The following is a 14,844-nucleotide window of genomic DNA, read 5'->3' as shown; positions in this document are numbered from 1 at the left end:
CCCCCCTGCGTCGCGCCGATCAGCCCCCAAGACAAAGCCTTCGTTTTGTTGACAACCACCGAAAATTCACAGTCAGAAAAGCTTCTGAAGCCTTCGATGGTGATGGCATGCCCTGTGCTTGAGACCATGCAAAGACTTTTTCGTGGCGCAGACTTGTGTTTCCGCTCGGATGTAGATGCGGCCGGACGCCGGTAAGCACTGAGATCGAAGAGCACAAGTCAGCAGCCGCCTAGGATCCCGAAAGCATGTCTACGTACCGCTGCCAGGGAGCCCGATGACGGCTCTTCCAGATCCCCTTGGACCACAACACCTGACTCGATAACGCCCTGTCCATCATCACCATGCTGAGACCAGTACTCGACGCCATGCCGGCGAAGCCATCCAACGTCAAAGCATCTGTGTAGCTTTCCTCACCAGCCTCCGATTCCCTTAAACGACACAGTCAGTCCAAAGAAAACACAACGGCTGAAGATGATGAATGGCGGACGGGCCCATAACGGAACAATATCCCATGCTGCACGCATCCTCGTAGGTCGACAGCTCGATCTCCCCTTTCCCGCGCTGCCGCGTTTCTGCCACTGGAGAAAGGCAGACGGCATGAAACAAGGCCGGAAAGCAGAGAAACAGAGCATGAAGTTTGATTGCGAAGCCTGCCGTCCAGAGGGCGTAATCTCGACAACACCAACGAGGATGGATCCTCCAAAGGAACCCGGGGCCATTTGTATATCTTCAGGCATCGTCTCTGCGGTTCTCCGCAGATGGCACATCGCATTCAAGACCCCCTCTTCCAAGCCCTTTGCCCAGCCATGCCAATATGAGCAGGCCGCACGAAAGGAATGTCCTTACCCCGGAAAATCTCGAAAGCATCATTCTAAGGGGTGGGACTGGCTTCTTTCTCGTGCAGCCTAAAACAAAGTGCCGAGAGAGAGTTACACCCTCTGCAGAAACCGCAACGCAACGCCACACCACACCCCTCCCCCCCCCCCCCCCCCCCCCCTCCCCTCCCCAAAGTACCTGATCATAGGCACATGAGCGCAACAAGTGGACGCTGTCTTGGTGACAATTCTCTCCTCATCGAAGATCATGGCACCCTCAACGATACGGCCCGTCCCGTAGGGTGTCACCTGCAGGACATTCCCAGAGAGTTGCATTCTCGCTGCCTTGATCAAGCTCGCAATTACAGGGATCCAATTGCGGCTAGGTGGGAGAGCCCAAAACGCGGGGGAGGACCGAATAATTAACCCTAATCATTCGGCCAAGATTGGACCTGCCCTAGCAAACGCAATGGAAGGCCGGCGTGATTCTTCCCCGGCGAGCCTGGAAAGCAGAACGCTGAGTGTATCACGTACAAACGCACAAGGAGATGTACGAAATGCTTCAAGGGCCTTTGGAGGTTCTCCGTGGGGAAGCTGGCTGTGTATCGCGGAATGTTCCCCCAGGGGTAGTCCCAGGGATGGGAACTGTGTGAGAACAAGAAAACAGAAAGATGGTATAGACAAATAAAAACCTAGAGGTTACACGGCAAGATATCTCCAGGGTCCATGATGCGCAGGTACTACCGTAACTACGATTCAAGGCCGGCATACAGAGGCGTTTTTCTGTTCTTCAACTCCCAGGGGGAAGACTTTAGCATTTGGTGTGGAACACATCGGCTCTTGCATGCTTGGGTGCCTTCCGCAAAGGAGCGACCGAAGGTTATGAACGCCAAGGCATAATAAGGGGCCTTAGCTAGGCGGCTCGGATTGCATCTCGTAGAGCGTAGAGAGACACACCTTCAATTGGAGACAGGTGATTGATCCCGCAGAACACTTGGCAAAAAAAAGGAAGAACAAGAAAAAAAGAAAGAAGAACACTCCGGTTGTTGGCCTGTATTAACCATCGCCCCTCTCGCACGGGACGTTGACTCTCTCTAATAACCTCGAGCCTTCCACGATGACTGAGACGATGAGGTCATCAACATGACAGTCTTGATCAACTTCGAAGCGACTGAATCGCTCGAAAAATGCAATACACCTGACTGACTACTATTTGCAACAATACGGGTGATGACGGAGGCGGCGGCGGGGAGGTTCGTCGTTGTCTGAGTCATTTCTCGTTTCATCAAGGGCCGACGAACAGGGTGAGTGTGCAACCTGTGCTGATTGCTCCTCCGCAAGCGACTAGCAGCGGCTGCAGCATGACCACGGACTTGAAGGATATATGTATTTAGCTTAAAACAGCTGAACGTGGTAAGGGGTGACTAGCCCTTATAGACGCGGTGAATGGTCTCAGGGCTAGGGTTCAGGTACCTACTAGTAGGTAGCTACCGCAGTAGCAGCATTACGGTGCACGTCGCCTGTCTCAAAAAGGTGGAGACGCCGCGTCAGATTTTGTCTTACTCATTGGCCATTTGCATTCCGGGCTGCGCCTCTCGACCTGCCACCCTTTATCAGATGCTGAGATAATCTCTCAGGTGGAAGAACACTGGCAGGCTGAACAGAGGTGCCTTGCAAGGGCAGGGGTCATCATTAAACGTTCCGCTCAGTCAGCGGACACTTCTGCAACGCAGCGTAACGTGAGCTCGGCGAGCAATGCAATTTCACTTCAACCTACTTCTAGCTTTTTATAAGCATTTCAAACACGCTCGCCTTCTTCCGTAACGTTGAATGAAACCCCGAGCTTGCTGCGACTGACAATACTACATTTCATTTCCCTCTCTTGCAACATCTGCATCACAGCATGGTTCTCGAGATCGCCGGGAAGGCATCTCTACTCGCCCGCGTCCTCGCCCATGTTTTGCGCGTGGTCTGTTCGTCCCTGCGGCGCACCTGGTCAACGCGGTGGTTTTCGTTGACGGCGGGCAGGCCCAACGGGCCAATCCCCCCCTCCGAGGTCAAAAATGTCGTCGTTGTCGGAGCTTCGTTTGCGGGCTACTTCGCCGCCGGCATCCTGGCGAGGACGCTGCCCAAGGATGGTCGATACCGCCTCATCGTGATCGAGCCCAACAGCCACTTCAACCTCACATGGGTGATGCCTCGTTACTGCGTCATGGAGGGCGAAGAACACAAGGCCTTCATTCCGTACACCCCAGCCTTCTTTTCGCAGTGCCCCAAAGGCATGGTCCGCTGGGTCCGCGACCGGGCCGCAAGGGTCACGAGGGACGCCGTGGTCCTGAAAAGCGGCCAAGAGATCCCCTTTGAGTATCTCCTCATCACCACCGGGTCCGCCATGGCCCACGACCTGTCCGTTCGGGTTAGCGCGGACAAGGCAAATGGCATCGAACGGCTAAGGTCGACGCAAGCGCGCATCCGGGAGGCCACAAGGCTTGTCGTCGCCGGCGGCGGCGCTGCCGGCGTGGAGCTGGCCGCGGACGCCAAAAGCCACCATCCCGACAAGTCGGTAACGCTGGTTCACAGCCGGCAAGCCCTCATGCACCGGTTCGGGCCCGGGCTTCAAAAGCGCGCCTTGGAAGCCCTGCAGAAACTCGGCGTTGACGTCGTCCTTGGAGAGAAGGTGCAGGCCGAGAGCGCCGACGGAAAGCTCATCACGCTCAGCTCAGGAAGGCAGCTCGAGTGCGATTGTTTGGTACGATTGCGTCGTTGGCCCTGCTGCCGAGCATGCCGTTAACATGGAGCAGATCTACTGCACGGGGCAAATCCCCTCCTCGAGCTTGGTGGCCGAGATCGCCCCTCAAATCCTCACGCCCTCCGGCCGCATCCGGGTCAAGCCCACCCTCCAGATCGACGACGACTCATTGCCGACAGTGTTTGCTTGCGGTGACGTTGCCGACATCAACGTCTCCAACCCCAACGCGAAGACATCCTCTCGGCAAGCCGAGGTGGCTGCCGACAACATCATCCAGCTGGTACGGGGCAAGGAGCCCAAGCACACGTACGAGCCGGCGTGGCAGGACGAGATCATTAGCCTGAGCCTGGGCGTGGTGAGTTTCCTCAGACCATGGCACTTGTTGAAAGGCAGCTAACAGACGCCCAGGGGCAAAGCATCACGGGGGTCTGGGACGGACGTACGGAACTGCTCTTGGAGAAGAACATGTCTCCGATGTGCGAGAAGGCCTGGAAGGCACTCGGGTGTCAGCCGTTTGAGGATACAGGAGTGTACTCCTATAATTCGCTGTGAGGGGGCTACGTATTCGAAGATGATTTATGGACTTTTTCCTCTGTCAGGTGGCATTCATCCAGGACCCCACGAGCGACCTTGGCAGAGCATATAATCGCCTTGACTTGATCTCAGCAGATAGAGAGTTATGCATGTATATCGAATAATGAATAGACGACAGATTACGAGTTCACAGGGTTCTTTTCAGAGACACAGCGGCTTCTGTCATGAGCACTGTGGGCGGTGTTGAGTTTGAAAAAGAGGGAGAAGGGAAGAAAGAAAGAAGGAAAAAGAAAAAGAAAAAAAAAAAGAAAAAAGAAAACAGCCCTTGCCGCCTTCATCGCCCTGCAGTCTACGTGCTGATATAGCTATGCATCCCTCCGACCCCGCCTGGACCCGGGCGCGGCCTACCCAAAGCACGGTGTTGTTGGCGAGCTTGATCCTGACGGGAACCATGGGATTAATCGCTTTAGGCCTGGCAGACAATACAAGGGATTCCATACGGCCGCGGATGGCAACGGGACCGTTTCCTCAACGGGATCCCCAAGGATGTTGATATCCTCCATGGAGCGCTGTAGGCCGGCAGCACGGTTTGCTTTGTGTTGAGAGCGGTGGCGAGGGCCGGCGGCTTGAGGAACCTGGAAGAAAGAATGACTTCCATTTGCTGCCCGGTAAGTGAAGAACCGAGACGGCGCTTGTTGAACGGAACACCAGGAAACGGGACTGAAGCGTACCACGAAGCGCAGACTCGCAGCAGCATTTTTAGATGGCTGCTGATTCCCCAGCTTCTCGTCAGGTCCTTGCTCATCGCTTGGGAATGAAGCCATTCACAGCCTCAACGCCTATAAGAGCGCAGACAGAAAGGCGCATCGAGCATCTCGCTGGTCCTCTGCAGACCATTGGTGCAGCAGCTAAGCTAAATAAACGTAGCATACACTTAGCTTGCCGTATCCATCGACGAGATAGGGGATTCGCTGGTTTATGCAGCGCAGCAAAGGACGATCTTGCTCTGCTGAAGGCGCCACACCTCAGCGGGGAAAGAGAGCGGCTGGGGACCTCGACAACCTATAGTAGGTCCATACTTTGGCGCTGCTTCCACACCACGATTTACGACAGCTGCAGAGGATGGCTCAGTCATCTTTTGCAGCATACCGTCGGTGTCCAGCCCCCGATTTGCATCTCTAAGCTCAGGCTGCCTCTTGCACCCAGGGTAAGGTACCTTGGTCTGGCGCACACATGCCCCGCATTTCTTTCTGCATTGGATTTCAGACCTGTCAGACACGGCCTGGAACTGGCATGGCTCACTCGGGATTTTTGGCACCTCGAGGCAAGAAGAGGGGGCTGACTCGTCCAGCAGTGTCTGGTAAAATCCTCTTGAAGAGAAGCCTGGCGAGGAAGCAACATCAAACATGGAATCCCACGATCCCAACGGACTGGATCAACAAGAACTGAGAAGTACCTTGAAGGTACTCTTTGGGCGTGAGGAACTCGCAGCGCTTCAGCCACCTCTCATAAACACAACGCCGCAATCGGAAGTTCGTCCCCTCTGCCAAGGAAGAGAGCAAGAGGATTCTGGGGGTGCTGTGTCTTCATTGCAGTCGGGGCGAGGGAGCAACCCGGGAACGCAACCCGCAGCGGGCGAGATGAACCCACCAAAGGGACGGGGCGGTTCCAGGTTGCGCAAACCGCCCTTGGACCAATGGAGGTCAGTCATCCTAGGTCGCCAAGGAACGCCAGACGTGTTTACGGAGCGGGGCTTGGTTCTTGGACTTCGTCATACCCGACCCCACGCCGGTCCTGAAGGCCTCATAACGAAGGGAACCCAACGGGAGGCGTGGGCACCGTTGTCATTCATCGAGCCGTTCAACTCTTGCGCGTTTTTCTTTTTGACATCCCCATCATGTCCGAGTCGATACCTTCTCGGCTCTCCTCGCGGATGGGCAAGCTCAATCCCTTCAAATCCAGGTCCAAGCGAGGAGACGAGGACGAAGATGATCATGGAGAGGCCATCGACATCGACACCGTGGCTGGCGGCGGCCACGCCGCTCTGCCGGCCGATATTGCGCGACACCCTGTGCGCGTTAGCGAGGCCCTGCAGGCCTTTCTTTCCCGCGAAGGGGTCGTGAAGCAGGGCGATCCCGAAGGGCTGGCGAGGCTGCTCGACGCCCCGGTCGCGGTGCCGCCGGCCCACGTCACCGATAGGTCGCACCCCCTGGCCGAGTACTTCATCAGCTCGAGCCACAACACCTACCTGCTGGCGCATCAGCTGTACGGCGCCTCCTCGGCCGCTGCGTACGAGACGACGCTCAAGGCGGGGGCCCGCTGCATCGAGATCGATGCCTGGTACGTCCGCCGTTCCCCGGAAGCGAAGCTGCGCGGCTGATGCGCGCACCAGGGACAACCCCGACGACCGAAGCGAGCCCAAAGGTAGGCCCAGCACCACGCTCCAAGCGGTCCGGATGGCGCGCTGACAGCGACAGTCACCCATGGGTACACGCTCGTGTCCAACATTCCCTTCCGGGCCGTGTGCGAGACGGTCCGCGACGCCGTGGACCGCGAGGCGGCCGAGGCTTTGGCGCACGGATACGTGCCGGGCCCGGTTCTCGTCTCCCTCGAAAACCACTGCGACCAGGAGGGCCAGCTCCGGCTGGTGCACATTATGAAGGAGGTCTGGGGCGACCGCCTCGTCAGCGAGCCCGTCCGCCGGCGGGGCCACGAGGAGCAGGAGGGAGGAAGCCCCGTCCGGCTGGCGGACCTCGGCTCCAAGATCGCCGTCATCGTCGAGTACCACCTGCCTGACGAGGCCGACGACTCGAGCACGTCCGACTCGTCGAGCGACTCGGAGGAAGAGGAAAAGAAGGCCCGGCGCGAGTACAAGGCCAAGAAAAAGGTCGCGCCGCCGTCCATCATCATCCCCGAGCTGGCCGAGCTCGGCGTGTACGCGCAGTCGGTGAAGCCGCGCGACGCATCCTGGTACACCGAGGGCAAGGTCAAGAACGGCCCCGAGGAAAACCACCTTATCAACGTCTCCGAGACGGGCCTGGCCTCGCACTTGGCCGAGCACCGGTCCGCCATCGCGCGCCACAACGCCCGCCACCTCATGCGCGTGTATCCCAAGGGCACCCGCATCTCCTCCAAGAACCTCTCGCCCGTCCCGTTCTGGGCCGTCGGCGCCCAGATCTGCGCCCTCAACTGGCAGACGTTCGGAGGGAGCATGCAGATCAACGATGCCATGTTCGCCGGCACGGCAGGATACGTCCTCAAGCCCGCCTCCCTGCGCGCCGACGCCGTGCCTTCGCGCTCGCGCAAGACGCTGAGGCTCCGGGTCGCGGGTGCCACCAACGTACCCTACAAGGGAGACCTGGACGAGCTGAAGCCGTACCTGACCTGCACCCTGCTGCATATGACGTCCGACGGCGAGCTTGCCAAGGTCAAGCGCAAGACGGGCGCCTACCACGCGCGAAAAACCCTGTCCCACCTGACCAGCCTCCTCGGCGTCGGCAACGAGAGGCCTCCCCCGACGGACCCCCTCTGGGACGAAACCCTCGAGTGGGAGTTTGAGGACGACGAGCTCGTGTTCCTCCGGATGCTCATCAAGAGCGAAGAGAGCTTCCAGACCAATCCCATCCTGGCCGTCGCCGCCGTCCGGCTGCTGTACGTCCAGCCCGGCTGGAGGTTTGTAAGGATGCTGAATCTCAAGGGCCACGAGACGGGTTGCGCACTGTTGGTCCGGTTGGACATCGAGGATAGCCCGTGATGTGAGAGGTTTGCTTTTTGCAGTTATTTGAGGTAGTCAATGGGATTACATCGTCTTATCATTTCCTAGATCAAGCCCCCGCCCCCAACCCGGTCATTGGCTTTGCACCCCGTCATGCCCGCGACGTTGAATTACAGGAGGGCCAACAGCGAAGCGAACAAGGCCGCCATCGTAACCCAGCTTGCCTGGCCAGGAAGAATCGTCGCTCCCGTCGAAGTCCCGTTCCCAACACTGGTTGTCGCATTGCCAGACGAGTTCGTGTTCGTGTCAATGGTGAAAAACGTGGCTCCGATGGCCGGCCCCAGCCCAAGCTGCGTGCGCCACCGCGAGAGCTGAGCTTCGTTAGCTCTTTGCCCATGACACCACAGGAAGCCTCTCTGGCACTCACATTCCAGTTTTGTATGTCGGCTTCCATGCCGCTGGTTTCGAACCCCGCCGTGTTGAACCTGGCCGGCTGTATGTACAGAGCGTAGATGTACCGATGGACTCCCGTGTTGGGCGCTGGGTTCGGCGGGATGAACGGCGTGAAGGGCCGAAGCTGTCCGTCCGGCACCGCGAGAACCTGAGCCGAAGGCAGGACGGTCGAGTTGACGCCAGACAGGGTGTAGTTGCCCGCGAGGAAATGCCTTTGGTTTCGGGCCGTCGGGCTGTTCCGGTCGGGAGCATCGGCGTCGAGCTGAAAGAGGAAAGCTTTGTTAGATCGGTCCGCGCAGAGCCAGGGAAGGGTTCGTACGTACCAGATAGATGAGGAACCGGGTTTGGGCCGTGACGTTGGTGGCGTTGTTGAGGTTCTCGACGCTAAACTCAAAGGGCATCGCCGCCTCGGCTACCGTGAGCGTTGAGCCGGGAACCAGGAGCTCGTCGTGCCCATCGTCGCCGGCCTTGTAGCTGGCGTAAAACGACACCGACGGATCCAACGCGGCGATCACCTCGGGCACGATGCCCGATTCGACAAACCGGTTCTTGAACTCGAGGGTGCTCACGCTGCTGGCCGCATGGTCGTCAGCCAGCACGCCCAAGAAGACGGCCGGGAGCCAGAGGAGGGAGCGCTGTCTCATCGTGATGCGTCGGGATTAATAATAAAAGCTAGGAGGAAAACAACACGATAAACACCGGGCGGCCAGCACCCAAAGTCGAGAGGAACAAGAAGCGAAGACGAAAAGAAGGACGCAACGATGAGGTGCTCCAAGGCTCTGCCTAGGGGATGTCCATTGCTGTAATCGGGGAACCAAGCGTCTTTAAGAATGAACGCCCAAGCCAGCACGCTCGTTCGGAGCGTCTGCGATCCGGACGGATGATCGCTGCGCAAAACTCCGACAAAGGTCAATCGTGTTTGACATGCGCCAAGGCGGCCGTCCGCTACCCAACGGGCGAGGCTTGTCCCGCAACCTTTTTGTACCCCTGAAACCTCGAAGAGAAGATCACACAACCTTGGCATCCGTGTTGTGTTTTGACACTTTCCCATAGCGCTGACCACCCGGCGACGGCGCGACTGCGTTGAACGCGCGCTCCCGAAGCCCGCCGCCGCTCAGCTAATTAACCAATTTGTTCTTCGGGCTCTCGAATGGCGCCACCGCCGTGGAATTACGGCTTCCCAATCCACCACCTCCAACGAGCGACTCTGCATCCAAGCGTCTCAGAGCCTTGGGACCGCCTTGCTCGGCTTTCCACCGAGGACGCCCAGGGCGATGTACAGCTGCCCGACGTAGTACAGAATCCAGACGGCGTACTGCATCCAGGGCCGGAACGCCGAGGCCCGGGGCACGAGAAACCGCTCCGCCGCGAGGATCGAGTCGGAACTGCAAAACATGACAGCTCCCAAGATGACGCGCCCGTCGTCCGACGTCAAGGCCGTCATGGCCATGACCAAGATGGCGACGGAATACAGCACGACCGGCGGCCGAAGCCCGCTGCTGATGCGAGGCATCAAGAGCGCTATCATGACAGGGACAAGCAGCGCCAGGCCCCCGGCCACCGGAGCCCGCCACCCTGCGATGACGGCGTGGAGCCCGGGCTGCTCGCGCGGGCTGGCGATAAAGAGCCACGCGTAGAGAACATGCGCCGCCAAAAAGGACGCCAGGCCGCGCAGAAAGGAAGCTTCGTCGTCCCAGGCAAGAAACGCATCTCCTAGGGAGCCCAACGCCAGGGCGGCGGCCAGGAGAGCCGGGCCGCCTTGCGCAGCGGCAAACGCCGAGAGCAGGGCCGTCGACATGGTCTTGACGGCCATGCGCGCGCGGCTAGGAGGCGAGCGGACGACGGCGAGATACAAGACGGCATTGCCGACGGACGCAGCCAGCAATCCGGAGCTAAGAGGGCTCGGAATGTCGATGAGCATTCTTGGATCGTGGATTTCGTGCAGGGCAAGAGAGGTTGGCTGAAGGTTGGAAGGGTGTTGGAGAGGCCGCCAAAACTGCCTTCTCAGCACCGACCTTCTCTTGGAGGCGCAATGCCAAGCTTTTGTTGCCTCGGCCTCTACTACTAGTTCACGTTTACAGAATCAAGACGGCAAGGAAGGTGACATTAAGCCTTGGAAATTTAGCCGGAGCGACAAGGTCTTCTTCTTCTGGTTGGTGGCCAGAGGCGCAAACGAACGTTCAGCCTTGCGTCCAAGATCTTTTTACAACTCGGACATCTTCGTCGACGACGCCTCGCTTGGAGTTGGACCTGAAGGGGCTGGGTTTTGCCATCCGTCTTGAGGGAACGCATCGGGGTTTCAGCACCGACGGTTCATGACGGGACAAGCCCAAGATGGAAGCTGGGCCCACTCCGGGTCAGCGACCGTGCGGACGGGGTAGCTCGACCACGCAACTCCCGGGCTCGGGATTGTGAAGTGTGGCGTAGGCAGTGTGGCGCAACTTGGTAGTGGTGTTTTCATTACTGCGTAGTTATCCATGGAACACAAGCATGCATGATTGACCGAAATCTGTAGCTACCAGGCCCAGTCCCGTCTTCGACGACCGAAGGGCTTGGCGCCAAGATGTAGTCCATAATACGTCAACATGGCCTGGGAATTGGGCGCCCACAATGTCATCCTTCCCGATGACCTGAGGAAGGTTTGCGACTGAATCAACGGGGTCTGACGGGAGAGATTGAGAGTTCCAGGTCTTTGGGCTTGCTTAAACAACGCCAGTGACGAGGTTCACGTCAGGGGAGAAGTCTTGTTGCAAGGCCGGCGGACGGCATTGAGTTGATATCGGCCAGTCAAGGCATTCTTACGACGGCGATACGCCTTGTTTTGCTACCTCAGCAAACGCCTGAGCAAACGGCGGATAACCTTCCGCTGAGACGCCTCTTCCAGTCTTAAATGGGCACGCCTGGGAACAAGGACGACGTGGCCGCCTCCAGCGACCCCTGGCTGACGAGGAGTAGCCAGTTGGTATAAATCCTGTCCCCGGTTCGCGAGAGGCCGACATGCACACCGACGCCATCAGGGGCGCTGACAGTGAGACCTTTGCCCCGGCAGCCTTGCCAACTGTACCGGATGCTCATGCCTGTCCGGATGTCAAGGATCTCCTTGATCGGCCCTGGTTCGCACGCCAGGAGGGATGATGAGCGCCTTGATGAGCGACATGTCGATGTCGCACGTATCCTGCGGCGTGATGACGGCCGGGAGTGACGCGACGGCTCGGGGATCAAGCCCTTCGTGTCTGAAAAATGCGGCGAAACGGCTCTCAACGGCGCTGAAACTTGAGTTCTCAACCGCGGGCTGTGTGCCCGGGAGTAGTAGCCTGGCGTCGGGATATGATACCGACCGGGGCATTCCAAACGGTGTAGGCGGCATCTTGTTGGTTGCGTTCACATTGGATGAAGGAGAAGAGAAACGGCAGATGAGGGGAGAAGGGAGAAAGCAAAGAAAAAGGCATGCTTGCGCGCTGTGTATGTGTCGGCGGTGTTCCTTTGATTCAATATCTGAGCTCTTCACAAAACCTCAAGTATTTTGTCCAACTTCTCAAGCACGCCCTCCCCCCCCCCCCCCCCCCCCCCGCCTGGGTCCAACTAGATCCTCGAGCTGGCTTTGAACACCAAGCCAGCGGCTGTCAAGGGCATTTACGATGCGATGGAACGCACGCACGGCACCCGGTTCCCTTCGTTTGAGACCCCCATGCGTAGGATGGTTGCAGTCCTGAAACCGGGTCATGAATCTTAAAGCTGTCGCAGAGTGGGTATTCGGCGTTGGCGGGCGAGATGGGAGCCCCGTGTGCAAGAAAGTGGCGCACCGTCTTATCGGGGAGATGAATCTATCCCGCAGTTTGTGATGATGGCGACGCACCGGTACACCATACTGCCCGGTTGGAAGGCCTTCAGGTTAGCATCGAGGCAGAGATCGCGGCGAACGTGTGCTCAGAGTGCTAGCATTAGACAAACGATTCGTGGATGGCCGGACTCCAACGCAGTAAACGTAGGTAGTCACCGCGAATTCTCAAACTCGCTAAAACGGCTGTCCACCAAGGCTAGAGAGAATGTGTACATACGTTAATACCTCGAAGCCCTTCGTCCTCTCTTTTGTAAGGAGTTCGCATTGAGCAGCTCCAAGAAGTATCCGTTTTCGTCCGGATTGGTCTGAGCCGGTGACCTCCTTATTGTGGTGGCCACGGCGACCAACCTAGACGTGCCCCGTCCGCCCGAGAACGGTCCCAACCCATAATAGACGGTCCAGGGTCCTGCTAAGCGTATTCAAGCCCCACTCCCTGACCACCGACAAAGATTGGTCTAGGGACAAAAACAACTGACAGCGGCCAGAGAAAGGCTCAGCCTCGAGCAACAAGCCCATCAGTTCGGCTCGGTTCCCGTCGGAGAGGCATCGCCCTCCGAACGCCGATCACAGCCAGTGGCAACAAGCCCGCTCGCCTCCTCAAGGTCCAAGTCGCCGTTCTTGGTCTCCCCGCGACTCCCCAGGACACAACCGTCACTAACGTTTAACATGGCAATCGAGAGCCAAGATGCTTTTCTCGATCTCCAGTTTCCCACCCTCCACGACATAACCGTCGCCTCGATAAGGGTCGAGGGCCAAGACGTCTGTCTCAATCACCAGCTCACTTTCATCGCCGAGATAATGATTAAGAGCCCAGACGCGTTCTCAATTTCCAAGATTCCAGATTGGGTCTCCCGGCGTATACGTCGGAGATAGAGACCGGTTATACGGAGATGATCGCTATTGCTACCCCCGAGATGCTCTCAACGGGATACTTACCGAACAGCACCACCCCGCAGCTTGCATAACATATACAGTTCCGGGAGATATTATCGGTGGTTCCCATTATGATAGGCGGTGCTGAATCAGATAGAAATAAAAGCATAATGCCTGCTAGCCATAAAATGTTTCGTAGGAGTATTTGATGGGGAGCATCGCTCCATTATATCCTACCTCACCCCATTTTAACTCTCCTTATACCTATAGCCTGTGCGTGCCAGTTCTACTCACCGGTATAATGCACGCCCTCTCTTATACACTGGGCTCTGGACAGTAAACCAGCGAGTCCCAGACACATTTAAACCTATTGTACTGCCTTTGACTTGCTTGGTCACTGCACACGACCTATGGAGATTCTGGAAGATATCTCTGTAACAATTAGGTAGGCGGTTAAGACTTAGAAAGGAAATCGATACAGAACCTAAAAGCCTTTCAATTTGTAGTGCGTTACACAAAAGAACCTGCGTTTTTCGACTATATACTTACAACCTTCCGGTTGAACTTCCTCCCCTTCAATGTATTTCCTTCTCTCTCTCTTCCGCCAGAAATCTTTCTTCCGTAGCCTGTTCCATCAAAACTCGTAACAACTCTTCGTTTTAACATCGACAACGAAGCAATGATGTTTGGAGTGGACTGGCCCCTGCTAGGTTCCCCTGGCGACTAGTTTCGGCAGAACTGTGTTTTCACCTTCACAACTAGCCCAAAGCCTGGCTATCTCGAACAACTCGGTTAATGAGGCCTATAAAGCCTACCTAAACGAGGTATAAGAAACATACTGTTCTCTATACAGCAGAAGGGTAAAACCCGACGCCGGTAATACCGAGGCGTCTGATGTCCTAACGTTTCGGGCTCCGATTGAAAGGCTCGCAAGGTCGCCCCGTAGATGCATTATCTTAAGTCCAGACCGCGACAAGCCGTCCTTGACGTGTCACCTCTACTCGCCGTATTACATCGCGATGGAGAAGATACGCACCATCGTTAACATGAAACTTCGGACGGATCTCCATACTAAAGCTATACTTAGGATGCGTGATACCGCACCAGGAGCACTATTATGAAATAGTCTTCCTGATGCGAGAAAAAGGAAGTCTGAGAGCGGAGAGGCCACCTGTAGCTGCCAAACCTCTCTTTGTGACTTTTGTCTCTTTGATATGACGTCTGATATAGACCTTACTACACTTCCTGTATATATTCCAGATTCTTCGGCTGCGCGGAAGGTCCACGGTCATCCGTTAGCTTGACTTCAGGCTTAGCAGCGGAAACGGGGACCCGAGGAGGACTCGACGGGAGTATCAGCCGGCTCAGCACCGTCCAGAGCTTGGAAAGGGATTGAGTTGTCAAAGAGGCATCTGTATCACTATGTAATCCGTTTACTATACAACCACAGGTAATGATGAGTATCATTACTACACGGCTGTACCGTTGCTGTTATTCAAGGCACGCCAATTCTTCTACAGCTGGTGTCTAGAAAATCCGTAACCCTAGGCCGGTTTAACAACATATACTCTCCCCTTCAAGGTATCCTAAGAACTTATGTACTATGAAAGAAAGGGCAACAGAGTAGCTTTGCCAGCCTAGGCTGCTAGACTTCTGAGCCCCTGTAGCCCATCTAACCCGGAGCCTATTCCGAGCATAGTTCCTGCTTCACGGTTAGGCTATACTCTAGAAGTCCTTACAAGGATAATAAAAGTTAGGGTTAGGGTTAGGGTTAGGGTTAGGGTTAGGGTTAGGGTTAGGGTTAGGGTTAGGGTTAGGGTTAGGGTTAGGGTTAGGGTTAGGGTTAGGGTTAGGGTTAGGGTTA

General features: G+C 56.7%; 4 protein-coding genes across 4 annotated transcripts; 2 read left to right on the top strand and 2 right to left on the bottom strand.

Moving 5' to 3' along the window:
- Positions 1-2,718: 2,718 nt before the first annotated feature.
- On the top strand, positions 2,719-4,116 carry VTJ83DRAFT_6192 (uncharacterized protein; the record flags this gene model as incomplete). The annotated part of the gene is made up of 3 exons (XM_071012876.1): positions 2,719-3,564; positions 3,617-3,919; positions 3,973-4,116. 3 exons carry the CDS (start codon positions 2,719-2,721, stop codon positions 4,114-4,116), a joined length of 1,293 nt encoding a protein of 430 aa, XP_070863819.1.
- Positions 4,117-5,995: 1,879 nt separating this feature from the next.
- Positions 5,996-7,852, top strand: VTJ83DRAFT_6191 (uncharacterized protein; the record flags this gene model as incomplete). Its single annotated transcript, XM_071012875.1, has 3 exons — positions 5,996-6,438; positions 6,491-6,522; positions 6,576-7,852. 3 exons carry the CDS (start codon positions 5,996-5,998, stop codon positions 7,850-7,852), a joined length of 1,752 nt encoding a protein of 583 aa, XP_070863818.1.
- A 131-nt stretch (positions 7,853-7,983) lies between these two features.
- VTJ83DRAFT_6190 (uncharacterized protein) lies at positions 7,984-8,910 on the bottom strand (the record flags this gene model as incomplete). The annotated part of the gene is made up of 3 exons (XM_071012874.1): positions 7,984-8,184; positions 8,241-8,528; positions 8,590-8,910. 3 exons carry the CDS (start codon positions 8,908-8,910, stop codon positions 7,984-7,986), a joined length of 810 nt encoding a protein of 269 aa, XP_070863817.1.
- A 578-nt stretch (positions 8,911-9,488) lies between these two features.
- On the bottom strand, positions 9,489-10,187 carry VTJ83DRAFT_6189 (uncharacterized protein; the record flags this gene model as incomplete). The annotated part of the gene is made up of 1 exon (XM_071012872.1): positions 9,489-10,187. The coding sequence occupies one exon, from the start codon at positions 10,185-10,187 to the stop codon at positions 9,489-9,491; it is 699 nt and encodes a 232-aa protein (XP_070863816.1).
- Between the last annotated feature and the right edge of the window lie 4,657 nt (positions 10,188-14,844).

This window comes from Remersonia thermophila, chromosome 6 (assembly GCF_042764415.1).
Source record: "Remersonia thermophila strain ATCC 22073 chromosome 6, whole genome shotgun sequence".
In the NCBI taxonomy this organism is placed as follows: Eukaryota; Fungi; Ascomycota; class Sordariomycetes; order Sordariales; family Chaetomiaceae; genus Remersonia; species Remersonia thermophila.
This window is presented reverse-complemented; position numbering and strand designations above follow the sequence as displayed.